At 39.3% G+C, this 16,578-nt stretch overlaps 1 protein-coding gene across 2 annotated transcripts in view; it reads right to left on the bottom strand.

Moving 5' to 3' along the window:
* KIF1B (kinesin family member 1B) overlaps window positions 1–16,578 on the bottom strand; it is a gene marked incomplete at both ends in the record, with an annotated part of 86,920 nt that overhangs the window by 10,023 nt on the left and 60,319 nt on the right. For both annotated transcript variants that reach the window (XM_082009340.1, XM_082009339.1), the window contains 11 exons: window positions 2,409–2,514; window positions 2,779–2,863; window positions 4,262–4,328; window positions 4,988–5,096; window positions 7,795–7,850; window positions 8,823–8,941; window positions 9,537–9,627; window positions 10,218–10,377; window positions 10,710–10,839; window positions 10,986–11,071; window positions 12,807–12,925. In XM_082009340.1, the coding sequence (XP_081865466.1) occupies window positions 2,409–2,514; window positions 2,779–2,863; window positions 4,262–4,328; window positions 4,988–5,096; window positions 7,795–7,850; window positions 8,823–8,941; window positions 9,537–9,627; window positions 10,218–10,377; window positions 10,710–10,839; window positions 10,986–11,071; window positions 12,807–12,925 (1,128 nt within the window). The remainder of the gene's footprint in view (window positions 1–2,408; window positions 2,515–2,778; window positions 2,864–4,261; window positions 4,329–4,987; window positions 5,097–7,794; window positions 7,851–8,822; window positions 8,942–9,536; window positions 9,628–10,217; window positions 10,378–10,709; window positions 10,840–10,985; window positions 11,072–12,806; window positions 12,926–16,578) is intronic.

Below are 16,578 nucleotides of genomic sequence, written 5' to 3' on the forward strand. Positions count from 1 at the left end.
GAGAATAGTTATAGAGGGAGACAAAAAACCTGCAAGTGGGCAAACTTCCTTCCGCATAGCCAATAGCACAAGGAGGAAAAGGGAGCACAGAACAAGCAAAACATGGAAAACAGGAGAAACAGGTAAAAGGCATCAACGTAGAGTTAGAACTGATTTTTAAGTGGATTTTAGCATTAGTGAAAGGTGGTGCATTGAAAGCATTGAAGACTTAAAGTCTTCTCTTTTTCAAAGAGGCAGAACACAGAAAGCAGAGTGCAAACTGTCCCAGATTGTGCAGCCAAAATGCTTGGCTGCGATCAAATCTGGAAGGTGAAAGAGGAATCTAGTCTGAGCAGCTACTACATGTCTCGCTTCTCTGCCAACTGCTGAACTAGGAAGTAGCAACCACATGGTTAAATTTCAGATGCAAATCCAACCTAAGAACAGAGCCTGAATGCCAGTCACATGGCAGCCACTGCTTTTTCTTCAGTGCAATTCTGAGCTGGAATTTCAAGTAACCTAATCATTCAGTCCTTGACTTGGTACTGCAAACATGACAAGCATTATAGAGTCAGAGACAGTAAGAAATTCCAAATTTAGTTCTTTGATACAGAACAAAGGAAGAAAATAGCAAGGACTACAAATAGGGACTATATTCTGATGGCACATTTTGAGAATCAGAAAGAATAAACAAAGGAAGCTCTCTCTTACATGTGAAGGAAAGTTTACCTTCACAAGTTCCCCACTGAACTGTACCTGAATAAACCCCTGACACAAAGGAGGAGGAGGTATACTACTTCTGGAAGAACTAAGAATTCAGTAAAATCTAAAAGGGAAGGGGCAGCACTACAAATGGGACATAAAGCATTCTATTTTCAAGAATCTTTATGTACAAAGGAAGCAAACAGAAAGTACCTAGGCATATCCTTATCAAGAAAGAGCCTGTAAAAACATAGAAAGAGCTTCAGTTAGTGCAGTCAAAAGCAGAACAGAAAAGCAACAGCCGAGAGGAACAGAACGAGTGGACTTAAAAAAATAAAAAATAACACACCAACCAAAAAACAAGTCTGTAGACAATGAGCAAACATAAGACACATCCCTTACCAGGGCTTCAATCCCACTCCGCCACCCTGCCATGCACTCATACCACAACTTAAACCTTGGCATTTTGGTAAGCGACGGTCAACAGCTTCACTTCGCTCACACTCATCGTTCATCCAAGTGGCCCAGATAATAGAAAACTACAGAGCTATACAGGAATTTCTTGAAATTTCTCGGGGACAAAGTATAGGGCTTTCCAACTGCAAATCCAATAGTATGAGACTGGGAACTAGCAGCAGTCCCCTCGTGTCCCAGTTATATTGATCCATTAATTAATACACACTAAAAGTAAATTATCCACTTCTCAGTGGGAAGCAGAGAATAACTGCTAAAAAACCTGTCACTGTGTTCATTTACAGACACTGGGTGGCAGGAAGACAGCTGGTAAGAGCAGTGTCCCAAATCCACCGCTAATATCACAGTGGTATTTCAAAGTCCAAGCCTCTGATAGAAAAGGAAGAAGCCGTTTCTGCTCCTAGAAGGATACCGTCTCCTGCATTCAGCAGCTGCAGCAGAGATGGGCTCCAAAACAACACCCTTCCCTCCGGAAACACTCTATTCAGATTTAAATTTCAGAGATATTCCTGCTTTGCACCAGCTAAACAGAGCCACAGAGTGGTCAAGTGACTTGGCTGATGTCAGAGTAGGGAGAGGCTGTGCCGGCAATGCAGCATTCTGCTTCACTGCCCTTTGTTGCAGACACTGAAGCAAAACAATGTGGAGTCCGACTGATCTTTACAGCAATGCACCCTAATGAGGAGACACACAGAGCCAGAAACCTCTCAGGCAGGGGCCCTGCTGCTGCCCACATGACTGCAGTTACATGGAACAGACACCCCCTTATTAGAACTGGAGTCAATTTGTGATACATCTGTAGAAATCCACAAATTATGAAGTTTAATTTACAAAGCATGGCTCTCACTTAAATTATCACATGCTTGCTCCAGGAATAATATAGGTATGTACAAATCCATAAATATATCCCCCGAGATCACTCTGTTACTCCAATGCCGCATTCTACCAACAAACCTTGATGTTAGTTTAAAAGGCTGGGTTAAATTCTGAGACTCCCTTAAGCTGTTCCTTTCCATCCTCCCTTTATGGTGCTTACAAATGGAAAGTAATTCAAATGCATTATCAAGAAATCCTCCATGCAGACCAACGTACTTCAGCTTTAGCAAGAATTTATGGTAATGCTCATGGGCACAGGGAGTGGAATTCTACATTTAATAATTAGCAACATTGCCAGCTTTCCAAACACCTTGCCAATGCCTCAGAGGTCAAAGAAATTTTAGACTCCTACTCAAGTGCTCACTTTATTCACTTACCTATTTGAGCTGTGAGAGGACTTCAGGTATTTTGCAGATATAATATTTAAAGACAGAATAGCATCCACAGCAGCTTCATCTACCTCTGCTTTATTTCTTATACGTCCTGAAAAAGGGAGGAGGAGGAATCAATTAAAACTAAACCTGAAACACAGAAGGTATTTGTTTTCCTAAACATCATTTCAGACTACATGATTAACGAGCAGCTGTGAGTGGAAGCTGCAAAACTTAAGTTTTTCCTCTGGATCTTTTTCAAAATCCTCCTCTCACAGACAATACTCATAAAGATGACAGAATCTAATACACAGAGAAACTACCATTAGTACTTTTTCTTCCTTAAATAGCAACATGCAAAACAAAATATACTCACCAACAACTAGCTCTCGCACATCTTTCCAGTGCAACTCACTGCCTTTCTCATGGATAATGGTGACTGTGATTCTACGCTGGATTCCCTGATAAGAGTTCAAAAACAAAACACTGGTAAAACGCTCCTGCCCCCACACACTATCATCATCTATTTTGCACTTACGCTGCAAAAATTAAGCAAATAAGATCATTTAAACTAGTCTGCAACTGTTAACAAACACCTACGTATTTCAGGGCCCTAAAATTAACTTAAGAGAAACATTACATGTAACAGAAATTACACTTCTCCCTCCTCAGTCCACAAAGGCAGAGGTTTTTAACCTAAAATATCCCTGAAATTGTTGCTACGCTCTCAAAGAAGATATGTACGGTCCCTGGCATATATCAGAGTTGACCACAAAGACAAGCAAATACTTGGGTAATGTGTGCTTGTATACATATATGTTATATATAAAGTGTATGTACCAAAAAAAGTTACCAGAAAATAGCAACTATTCATGCAGATATTCTCCTCTCTTTTCACATGTATCTGTTACAAGTCAAAATATAATACAGCTCTGTAATAGCGGGGAAGAAGTTAAAATTGTAGAGTAGAAATAAACACCACATCTGAAAAAGAAAAATTCCCCAGGTGTTGGTTTCAGTAGATTCCACTCTTCAAAATGAAGAGGACAACTATCCAGGTGGAAGGTGCTTTATGTGTAACTGTTTCAAAAGAAGTTGAAAGATGTTTGCCTACACTGGGGATTTGGCAATGGAATTACAGAGGCTGGAATTACTCTGGTTTGAATTGGAAGTAAATGATGAGGACACTACTAAATACAGAAATTAGTAACTTGGTTTTTCTTAAGGAAATTATTGGAATATGACCATTATTCCTAAGCTATAAGAACTGTTCCCATCATCTTAAGAAAGAGAGGAAATGCAAGTCACAGGTAAACTCTATGAAAAGGAACTAAGAATTTGAAAGTAGACAAGACATAACATAAACTATAAACAGTATTTAACTAGGATTATCTTTAGAATCTAGCTAAAGACAAATTATTATTAAGGATTATTACAGGCATTTAAAATGCACTGAGACATGGTCATTTTGTAGATCTGCCTCATAGCCACATGCAGCGAGGAAGAACCAATGAAAGTTGAGTCCACATGATCCTTCTGTGTTCTTGGTAGAGAAGCTGGAGAACACTGAAGGCACAAATCTGGTCCCAAAGGTTCCAGCTTTTTAAAAGGCTTTCATCTTTCACGAGAGGGATGCACACTGATAAGCAAAGGAAACGGCAATATACTAGGGGCCAAACATTCTCCTCCCAGCCCAAAGCTACCAGACTAAGTACAGACTGGAAGAGGACTGGCCCTACAGCTATCATTAGACAGCTGTGTGGGAAAGACGACTTGAAAGATGCAAAATCCAGTCATTAGCATTCTACACCCCCTCCCCTCCGAGATGAAACTTGCTGTTCCAGAGCCTTCATTAGTACCTGGTGAAGCAGGAACGTCCCCTGACAGGGCAGGCCTCCAGTGTGGTCCACAACAGCAGGAATGTACCTGGGCGAGACAGTGAAATCAACAGCCAGGAAAGACAGACGAGCACAGCAACTTTGCTCTGTGTTCTGCTGCCAACAGTTACTTCTCCATATAGTGTCTGAAGAAATCAGAGTGTTTCTACTGACTCTCAGACCGGACTCTTTGTTGGACCACAGTATCAGTGAAATATAGAAGTATCATATGCTGTACTTCCAGTACTCCTGGAAAACTCTGTGGAACTCGCTTCTCAATATAATCCCTAGCGACCCGTCAGGGGAAAACCTTCTCTGTAGCAGAGGTGAACATAAAATAGGGCCTGCTAGATGATTTCTGGAGCATAAAGACTCTAGTGACTCAAAGAAGCCAAACTCAGGACCTATATAGGATAGGTTTTCCCAGCACCTTTCAGCTGTTGTGCACGGACTTTCAAAGCAGAAAGATTCCTTCAAGTGTGAAAGAACGTCATTCTCTCTCTTCAGTCCTTTCCAATAGGGACAACAAATGCCAGTGGAATATACACCCAACACTACAAACCAGCCAGACACCAGGCTGACCTAAGCGACACCATTGCCCAATAATGATTGCTAAACTTCAACCTTGCCTGAACAGAACAAAGGGCAAAAGATCCAACTCCCATAAACCACTGCTCTTGAATCATCAAAGATTAGTACGGGACTTACTCCCCGGTTGGCTCCAATTCGCTGATCTCAAACCACACAAGGAGGTCATATTTGCTCACGCTCTGGCCCAAGCTGGGTTTGCTCATAGTATTTAGCTTTGTAGCTGGCACTTAAAAGAAAGAAAAAAAAAAAAAAAAAAAGAAAGAAAAAAAAATAAAAAGAATCATTTACAAAGGCCAAACAAGTGAAGTTTACCCTAGGGCTCACAAAAACACATCATTTCAGTGATCCTATGCATTCTATGTACATATGTAGACCACATCTTCCTCCATGAACCCGATGTTGCTTACAACAATCATTATTTCTCAAAGTGGTCGTTTTTTAAATCTAAGTTACTAGATCTAAAGAAAGAAGTTAAACAACAGAACAAGAGTGTATCCAAAAAGCTTGTAAAAATATGCAGTGTCTCGAGATCCACCGAAATAAGAGTTTCCTCAAAAGTGCATCAATTACTTTCTGGCTCAACAGTTTGTGATTTAGAATTGCTTAGGTCTGTTCTTCTGCAACATTACTCACCCACAAAGCACATTTCCTCTTCCCCACACAAGGGAGAAGGGGGGCGGGGGGGGTGTGTGTGTGGGGAAATCAAGAGCTTAAAACTTCAGTCTTCGCTTCTTCATGTTACAAACTCCTAGTCTCCTGTACCAGTTTAAATAAGAGAATGTGTACGTAAAAAGGCTGAACAAGACTTATTCCAGAGCAATAACCCTGCCAAAGTATGTTTCTGGTCTCCTAAAGTTTTGATACCAGTGATTACTACTAGCCAGATCATCTCGTAATTCTTTTCATACAAATGTAGGGATAGTCCATGTTAGAAAAAGAGTGGGATAACTGAAATTCTAGAAATAACCTGATACTCCTTCACGCATACTTACATGATACCTTTTAACTATCATTACATGACTTCTCTTATCTGTTGACTTATTTTATTTTTGTAAATGGGATCGTTTTACATGCTTAGTTCCTGTGTGCTCTGACAGGTATTTTTGTAACTCTGCAGTTGCTTTTCCATTTTTTCTCCTTTCACACACTAACCTCGTTGCTTTTATTAAGCCAAATAATTAATTCTCCCTTCTAGTCTCTCAAGCCCCATTCTTCCCTTGCTTAAGTGTTCTTTACGTTCTCCTATTCTCACACATCTGTGTATCCTGCAGGTTCCACCATGACTTAATTTCCCATGCACGGAAAGAGCCTAACAGTCCCCAGTTAAGAAAAGGTCCTTATAGGCATGCCTGTGTCATCTCTTTTGAAAAACTAAATGTGAATTCTGTTTCTTTTCTGGGTAAAATAGCAGCTACCTCAGAGGGGCAGATTTTACAAGAATTGGTTATTTACAGCACTACAACTCCATCATGCTAGGTAGCAAGCTTCAGTGTCATCATTTACTCTTCCCATTCATTACTCAGGGTAGTCACTCTCTTATACCCATCATATCACATGAACTCACTACAGCTGGACTCAATGCTGTTGAGCAAGAGGAACATCAAACACACCACGTCACTCAAGTTCACTGCTAGGCAGAGAAACTCAAAAGCAACGGAAGAGAAAAACAACAGAAAGGCACATTTAACTAAACATGCAAGCCAGTTCTAGCAGTTCTATGGACTTGCACTAGCGTAATCAATAACCAGCATGTCTGGTTTTTTTTAATAAAATAGAACAAAAATATACAAGTGAGGAACAGCACTGTTAGCGACAAAAAAAGGAAGATGAGCAAAAAGAAAACATATATAGAACACAGCAGAGTATTTCCGCTACAGCTAGCTGTTTTTTCGTATGCAACATCTCCTATTCCAATCTTACAAAACCATGTACAGAACACCAAAAAAAAAATCAGAAGTCCAGAAAAGTTTCAGGAATAGATCCAGTGACACAGAAAAATCTGTGACACCTAGCATACTGGAGTTTATTGACTCTCTATATATTTGTCTCTAGAATAGCCCTAAACTGAAGTACAGCATCATCCTTCCATGACCGCAACCATGGCAGTTTCTAGCCCCAAGAACAAAACATGAGAAAGATAAGAAAAAAGGAATTCTGAAGCACGTTTTGGAACTGCTACTACATCTACCATAGATCAAGTTTGGCTACTAACCATCTCGTTTAGGAGCCCGCTCACTCTGACAACTTGGAACAGGCAGAAAGAGAAAAGGTGGCAGCTGGTCAGCTCCATCCTGGAAAGCAGCCACAGCAGAGGATGCAAGCACGTTGGCATGCTCGGATAGCGTGTTCAGCACATGCACGTTTACATAGCCAGACATAAGATACCTAATCAACTCAATTTTTCTTTCATGGTCTGCAAACGGAATGGAACACACACAAGAAAAGGATGGTAGAAATATGCAGGTGAGAAAGCTGGAGAAGGAAGAAATTAAAAGGTGAAATGGAAAAAATAAAAGCCACAAAAGAGTACAGCATGCATTATTACAATTAAGCAAAGAAAACTGAGGATCATTTCAACAAGACTGACTCACTAAACAAGAATGTTAGAGAGCAAAAAGATGAAGCGATTAATGAATAAGCAAATTTCCAGTCAAGTGCTCAGTCAACACATAAGCCATAAGATCTTGTGGAATACGGTCAACACCTCAGGAATGAAATTCTGCCCTTCAATAAACCAAGAAGCACTTCCTGCAAGAGGAGGTTGAAAAGAATACATAAAAAGGAAGATAGCCAGCAAAGATAGACCCAATGCTGTTTTCAGCATTCACTCCATTACATTTGTTGGTGACTGGAACACCTTAGGAATATACTACAACCTTAATTTTCAGCAGCAGACAAGTGATGTACAGCAGAACTGTCCTCACCTGGCTTTGAGAGTGGCATAGGGGGAGGAAAGAATCTTCTGGAAGGTTGTGGAGGGCTATAGAGAAATGAAAAGAGTTCTCAATATAGAGGCACATAAACATAAAAAATATACACAAACACACACACATGCATGTATGTATACACACACAGAGAGTACAGTCCCTCCACCTATTTTTGTCTCTAAAAGTCTCCTCACAATTCCATGAAGACAGGTAAACATCACCTGTCAAGAAAACAAGTGGACTCAGCACACTTCTCAGACTAACCTATGTCCTTCTGCTATTCTAACTTAATTAATCCTGGCTGTCAATAAAAAATAAAAAAAAAAATTTACGATTTCCAACTGCTCTACACCCATTCCGCACTGAAAATTTAAGTAGGTAACAGGCATTTCCTAAAATAACTTAAGGAAAAGGAACAGGCCTCAGCTAGAATCTCCTCTTAAAACCAGCACGTGGTCCTTCCTTGCAGCTGCTGGCTTCAGCAGGAGGGCTAGCCAGGCCACTCAAGCTATGAAGATGATGACCACAACTAGGGGTCCTTTACCCGATTCTAAAAATTCAAATGCTCAGCAACTTTGGCACTAGCACGTCGAAATATTGACAGCCTTTTGTTTTCCCCCGAATCTTGTCTCTTCTTCTGTCATCCTACCTTCAGGCATCAGGCCACTGGCCCTGAGGGAACACTGTATCTTGGAGCACTGTTAAGGTTTACCCAGAACTCACTAAGATCACTACTGAAGTTCTGAGTACAATATTCTACCACCACAGTGTTTGTAGGGTGGATGCTGGCATTTTGGCAAAACAGCTTTCCATGTTTGAGATGGCAGAACAATTCCATCACTCACTAACCAAACATACTACACTGGATAAATAGGCCTCTGCCAGCACTCTTAACCGCAGTCAGGAATCCTACTTGTGAGGGTGCGGCTATATAATTTCAGGAGTATGAAAAAGTATTGCCCAAACTGCAGAGCCAACCTGAGCATGATCACACACAGCCTTTATGCCAGAATAGTGATCAATACCTGTTCAGTTCCTGTCCTTGCAGATGGAGAGGATGCTGCTGATAATGTCCAAAGACTTCAAACACAATCGGCTTTGTTTTGATGTACTCCACAAATGATTCCGTCACTTCCACAGCAACCTATTAGGCAAAGTAAGGAATGAAAATGAGTCACAAAAAAGGAAACCTTTTAATCTGAAGTTTAGGAGTCTATTTTTCATATGGTTTAGCACCACTCACAGTAAAAGCAACTGCTTTCCTTTTTGGTTTAAGCATTAATTTTACTCTGACAAAGGAGAAAATTAAAGCCTCAAGATCAGGCATTTTAAGTAGGAGAAGGGAAGGCTACATGTAACCAAAGGATTACACAGTTCATAAAAATAGACACATTCAGTTCATCTGAGATCATGAGCACTGCTATTCACATTTATTTTATTTCCTGAATTCTAGACTGCTTTCATTGAACATCCTGGAAAGGAAACAGGGAATTCAAAGGCAGGAAGTAGAGGTGAAACAGAAGAGTTAAATCTGCCACACAGAACCATGCTGTATTTTGTTTTCCATTGGTGATTACATCATTCACCTGATCACTCCTCCTACTGTCTATTCTTCTGTCTATTCAACAACTCCCCTTGCCCCCCTTTCCCATACACCTCTCATGAGTTTAACAAGAAGGATAAACACAATTCCCAGTGCTAAAACAGGAAAAGTTTGGTTGATGCTGAGTTTTACTTACATTCTGAACATGATAAAACCCAAGGGGAGTCCCTCGACCATTGTTTTTGAGAGGTTCTGTTGAGAAAGCTTCATCATGCCGATGCAAAAAGCTTTAAAACAAAGAAACAACAAATCAAAAATAAAACACTAGAGAACAGTTTAGTAAAGACTGCTGTGCTGTGAACTCAAAACTGAAAGGAAACCCGTTAAGTGCTAGGACTTTACAGGGAGTTAAGTGACGGCCTAAAGCTAGGAATACCCTAGTCTTTGGGACCACAATTCCTGTACTTATTTTGTGTCTTTATTACTCCTGTTTTTTGTTCTCTTTTTTAAGAAACTAAGCCAAAGAACACTTTCACTTGAGAGTTACTGAGTTGCTCAAGGGACATATAGCTTGCTTTCCAGTTAAGCATATGCACAACCTAATACTGAATTTTGCCCATTAAAAGCCATTATCAAGCAAAAACTTAAGATATCTGTAACTAGATCCTTTCTGCAAAACTTTACTCTGTAACACCATACTAACACAAAGCAGGTACAGCTTGTAACGGAATTCCAGCAACTGACAAGCCGTTTTTCTCTGCTATACCACACTGCCACTGATTTGAAAAGCTCTCAATCAGACCCTCCACTGCCCACCATTATTTGCACTCTCTATCAAACCATTCATTTTCTAATGTAAATAAGGACAAGTTCTTACTTGAACTGGCAGAAAATATCTGCATATTCAGGAAGGATGCCGCTGGCCTGTAGCACTGTCACACGGAAGGTAAACACGCTACCCAGTTTCAAGTGATCACCAATTTCCTCAGTGAATCCTTCCATAGTCATTTTTCCATCCAAAGTGGCTGACTTCAAGTCTTTGGGAGACACAAACATCCCACATGAAATATTTTTTTTTTTTTTTTCTCCTTTCTTTTCTTAAAATATTCCTTCAGGCAACAGTTTAGTCCCATCACATTTTTTCTTTCTTTTGAGCCCAGATTATTTGCTGATAATCGAAAGCTCCAAATACCTGGTAACAGTTTTTCTGCAGTTCTTCAAACTAATAACTCCAGCATCTATCATATGCAACCCATCAGTTAGACCTCTTCCTACCCATCATATTCCTCAGAACCCCTTTCTATCACTGACTGAAAGAGTTCCAGATTTCCCTTAAATTCTCCAAAACTACCACATGTTTCTTGCTTACCTAGCTCATTCATTCTGTTTATCTCTTCTGGAGGAGTGGTAACCTCTGAATTCTGTCCTTGCCCTTCCACAATTCTTAATTCTTCCAGTGACAGTCCAGACCGAGTCATGGCAACTGAAGAAAAATCACTCTAAAAAATTAAATGAAGTTGCATGTAACAGACTCCTGCAGTTTCTGGTTTTCCCATCCCCTTCTTCTCCCACATTACTTATTCTTTACTTAGAAACACAAATTACTGCACTCAGAGAAACCTAACTCAATTTTAGGACTTCTTACCTTATCAAAATATTCATTGTCAAATGAAATTTTAGCTGTGCCAGACTGTCGAATACCAGATCCATAATCTGGGGCTTCTTCATCAGCTAAATAGGGGTGGGGGGAAAAACAGACAAAAAATAAATGATGGCAAGGAGAGGGAAAAACCCTCAGAGTTATCTAAATGGAAATTCTGATTATAATGGAAAGTAATCCATAAAGCAGAAAAGGCCATCCAATAACAGACTGGAATAAGTGCTGGAAAAAATCATAGCAGAAATCTATCAATCACGAATTCAAGTGTGGGAAAACAAGAAGACAAGCTATGAAGTTTCACCATGAATATACTTAACTTCAGAGAATTCTGAATGCAAAACAACTTCAGTACTCATTTTGATTATTTATTTGCTTCTGATTATTATACCTGAGGCAATTTAAAATGCCATCTAAAACTCTGTAGCCATAAACCAAAGCAGTCACACTAGCAAGGCTTCACAAGCACACCGTAAGCTTGAAAGGCGGTTCTGTCCATTTAACTTCCTCCTCTTTGTGGAGCGTAACAACAATAAGCCTGGTTAAATGCCAGGTATTTTCTCCACAGTAAATGCATGCTTGCAGGAGAAATCCCAAGATTCAGAATGTGTTCAGAAACTTCACTTAGGGACCAAATAATGCCAGGGCCCTTTTTCCAAGAGATGTGCCCAGTTCAATTTCTATTAGTCATCGTGTATTCTATTTATTTGGATGGCTAAATAGAATATTTACTTGGAAATATTTGGTCAATGCTAAGGAGACCAAGCTGAGCTAGAAATTAGACTTTTGTACACATTAAAACAGATCTTCTTTCACTTGCTGTTTTAGTCCCTGCCAGAGTGATTCTTACACATCTTCGGAGTCTGAAATTTCCTTATATGTTCCCATGGAGAGTGAAACTTCCAGGGTTACACTACCTTAACAACAAAGAAATGTTGGCAGTTAGCCACTGCTAGAAAGGACAAATTATGGGAAGTATCTGTGCTCTCACCAGCATGGGTAAGACATGGCTAACTATCAACAGTAAAACTCAGCTGGCTCACTCCATACTGGAAAAGTATAAAATATTAGCAGCTGTCTAGCAGACTGCCATTAAGCTCTGGCACACATAAAATGGCAGTTCAAAACTGGACGAAGCAGTTACCATCCCCATATATCTACCTTTCTCTTCTGAAAAGTTGATAACTCTTGGTGAGTAAACAGTGTTAAAGTAGCTTCTAAGCCTCAACACATTTTAGTGAGGCAATGAAATGCAAAACTGCTGCTGATTTCTGTTTATACTATGCTGAAAACTGTCAGCTCATGAACTTTTTCACCTGCTATTCAGTCAGAGAATGGAGGAGCACATTTCTGACATTATTTAAAAGGATGGTTTGAGAAGAGCAAACACATGGTACATTCAACTTTTCTGCAAGTCATCATAACTAACTTGCATATACCCTTGTCCACTATCTATACTGGGTGCCAAAAAGAAAACCTTTGCTTTATTCTTAGTTTTTAGACTTACTGACACTAGTTAGCCCTTTCACTGTCTCAAAAAGCAGCGTTACCATAGTTGTCAGGTAAAAACTTCAGTGGTCAATACCATCATTTAAAAGCTTCTGATCAGTAGAATTATTTCAAATTTTTTTCAGGCTTGGTCTGTGTGATTCACACCAATGAAAAAATTTCAAAAGCAAGTTAATAAAGAGCAAGTGTTCTTTGCAACACTAAAATTACTCAGGTTTGATTTGTTTGCCTGTTTTTTAAACCTTCAGCTATTCACAGAGTACCAAAGAGTTGCAATGTAAAGCTCTCAGAGCATCTCACCTGCTATAGCTTGCACTGCTACTCGCAGAAATCCTCGTACTTCTCCTTTCTCACTAACAACAGCTACTCTGTGAATAAGAGGCACTGGGTACAGCAGATTGCTCAGGTACACAAATGCTCTGGTAACAGGAAGGAAAGAGAACACAAACACCATTAGGCAATCATCCGCAAAACCAGACTGCAATATTTGGTTGGCTAATGGGACATTCAAATCTTCAGACAGTCTACTTTACTCCATCTATTAGACCTGTACTGTGGTCATGTATCCATATTGTCCACACAGGGCTCTTCAGGAGCGTCAAAGCTAAGTGAGGCCACAAAATGCTCTAAATCAGAGTATACTGGAGACGCAGGGCTTATATTAGTGAGCTACAAAACCTATGAAGGAGAAAACTTAAGATGATGGCTTTATAAAAGTAATTTTAAATACACTACAGTTGTAAATGGAGCTGTTAGCAAGATGGTAGGTGTCTACTAAGGAAGTACTGATTAAAAATAATTGTTTGAGTTTTCCACCCCATGAGTGTAGTTTAAAGTGATAAATTGAAAGGGAATTGATCTACTGTGTTCACACAGCCTCAAATATTTTACTGACCATATAAAAGCACTCTTCAAAACTGACTGACTGAATGCTTTCTCTCTTCTACATACATTTGATATCACTGTATACAGAGTCATCAGAAATCCCCAATAAACCATAAGTCATCTCTTAGGTTTCTTGGAAGATTCACTGAGTGCACGGATAGTGAAGGCTGATAGTCTTCACAGCTAAATATTGTTAGGAGTAACATATTTGTTTCTTTAAAAACAAAACAAAACCAAACAACAAAACACCGTAACAGTACTCTACGGCAATCATTTAGAAATTACAGTTTACAATAGGAAAAGCAGCAGTTAGGCCCAGTACTGGATGATCCTGCCACACACTAACTTTTAAAGTTATATACAAACAGGGTCTATTTTGGAACAATAAAGCTAACAAGTTTTACTGTACAGATTTTTAATTAAAGTTAGACTAACGTTATTAGGTTATTTCACATTTCTGCAATGAATTGCAAAAGTTCTTAGAACCCACGCTGCAGTGTGATTAGCTTGAGCAAAACTTTAAACGTTGAGAAGCCTAACAAGTCAGGTAAAGAATGGCTCTCAACGAGGGGAAAAACAATGGAAGGCTTTATTTACTAAGCAAGCTGTTTCAGAGTCTCAGTACTCTTACTGAGATGCATAGAAGCTTAACCAATAGTTTTACCAGTCATTAAAGTGACTAACCAATTACGTATGTAGTTATTATGAATTTATGCATATTAAATGATACAAAACATTAGCCATTTGTTTAACTGAATTTCCTCCTCGCAGTCCTTTTCATTAGTCTTGATTATTAAGTATAATTAATTCCTCAAATTTACAACTGTTATTGTTTAATATTCATAGGGGAAGTCCTGCATGACAAAAGAGGACCGAGAGAGAAATAGAGATGTTCACTGCCTCTGTCTGAAGACATCAACTGTAGAATTTGTTCCATGAACACAGCAAGACTAATCCGAACTCAATTCCTTGTAACACACAGCTAAGGACCGAAGTTAGAAAAGTAAGTATTTCTCCTTGGGTTCACATGCCTGTTCCCCCAATGAATGAATTATCTTGAAATGACAAGGTAGTCAAACGGGTGTCAGTTGCGAACCAGAGAGACAAAAACAACGCTACTAAAAAGTGGTGAGGAAATGCAATAGAGAAGAGAATTATTAATACGGCTATAAAAGTAGCAAAAACAAAAAATGAAGAAAACCATAAAACAACCAAAAAACAACTGCAACGTAACACTTGACTAAGATTAGGATCTAATTCCTTTTCAGTCTGCTCCAAAGTGAGGTAAGCACTGATAAAGCAGGGGAAGGGAGAAGAGACTAAGTTTAAAGTAACAAAATGGAAAGTTGATTTTTTTGTTTTTTCCCTCCAAAAAAAACATTTTCATTTTTATCTTTGAAATTCCAGGTGGTGCTCATTTGAGAGGGCAGCATCTCACCGTAAAAGAAAAGAGTCCCCCACACTAACAAACTGGAATCGTTCACTTGGAACTGGACCAGGCATGGAGTTCAGGAAGGTATGTAGCTACATGCTCAACATGAAATACACACACAGTTTGAAAACCACATTTCAAGCTAGGGAGAACTCACATTTTTCCCCAACAGAAAAGAATCTAAATAGCCTTGCATTGATATGTATACAGTAAGAGACAGTTTCACTAATTAATAGAGGCGGTCATTACAGAAGCCTTCTTGCTTCAAAGCCAAGCTAGTGGAAAGTGAAAGCATTAACTGCATGAAAAATAAACTTTTATTTTTATTTGCATGGCTGAAGTTCTGAAGCTGCTGTTCAGCCTAAGGCAGCCAAAGCATTCAGCTTTATTAGCAACTACAATTTTTTACAATTTTGTAAAATGATAGTCCCGAAGAAGAAAAAAATATTTCTCATCTTCCTTAACTTCCTTCCATCCAGTCACCTAGCTCATTGAAAGAATTTGAACTTAGAGAAAGAAAAGTACATAATGCAAATTAAGCTTCCTGTTTGGTGACAAAAAAATGCTAGATCCCTTCTGTAAAATGGAGAGCAATAGCACATTTGCTCTACAGAGAAAAGAGCTGTTTTATGCAGCAATACTGCCTTCCAGTGCCATTCCATCTGCTTCATCACAAGACAGTACCAAGTTAGGAGCGGATGAAATCTTAAGGTTATCCTCCTCCTCCTTTTCCCACATCTGGGAGGACTCCCACTTCCCAAATATCCCATATGCAAGTGTCCCCCTGCACCTTAGCCCAGCAGACTGAAAGAAGGGGAGCTGTATTAGCAGAAAGATTGGTGAGGTAAAATGGCATACTCACAACAAAACTAGAAATGAAATTTAACAAACACAATTTAAAAAAAAAAACAACAAAACAAAACCAACAGAACTCAGAATGATGATGGATATTTAAATAAATACATCAATTCAAGATTTAAATAAAATTTCCCATAGTCCTCTCCCACCTCCCTTAAAAACATAGCAAATGCTTGGTATGTCACACCATTAAACAGAATCAGCCTTAAAGACAGCCCAGCATGCCAGAAGAGATGGCTAAAGGGACCAGCTCTTTTTCTTCCTTTTCTTCAACAGTTATAGTACAAATAAAAGACAGTCAAAGCACAGAGAAAGAAAAAAAAATACTGTGATGACCAAGTAGTTGGATAACTACATGAACAATTTCTCCTCCTCTCCTTTGTGACTTGGACTCATTATTGTTGGTGACCCTCCCCCAAAATATTGAAAATTTTTTTGTGTCCTACGCATTCCACAACTTATAAAACAGTAGACAGTTAAAAGTGTTAAAGAATTTTGGTTTTGTTATAAACTGAATACTACCTTGTGCTCAAGACAATATCTACGTAGATGGACGTACCCTCTGATACTTGCAAGTCACACTGTTCAAAAGCAGATTCTCATGCTGGAAGACACTGAGCAATCAAAATAGTTTCTGCTCAGTGGTGCTAACAGTCTAAGAGCTTTCTGCTGACAGAATCAGCCCAACAGAAGAATAGAACAGGAACAGAAACAGAACAGAATAGAAACCAACAACTGGGAAAAAGTCATTCAGCTGTCTACTCGGCCCAAGTTTCATTCCTCAATACAATTTTCAACCCAAGTAGAGTTCCTTAATACATGCAGCTTATGTTGTTCAGGCTAGCACTCTTAACTGCTGCAGCTTCGTATGTCTGTCTATAGAGACAGAGGTCAGTG

The sequence above is a fragment of the Phaethon aethereus genome, assembly GCF_964289735.1.
Source record: "Phaethon aethereus genome assembly, chromosome: 21".
Lineage (NCBI taxonomy): Eukaryota > Metazoa > Chordata > Aves > Phaethontiformes > Phaethontidae > Phaethon > Phaethon aethereus.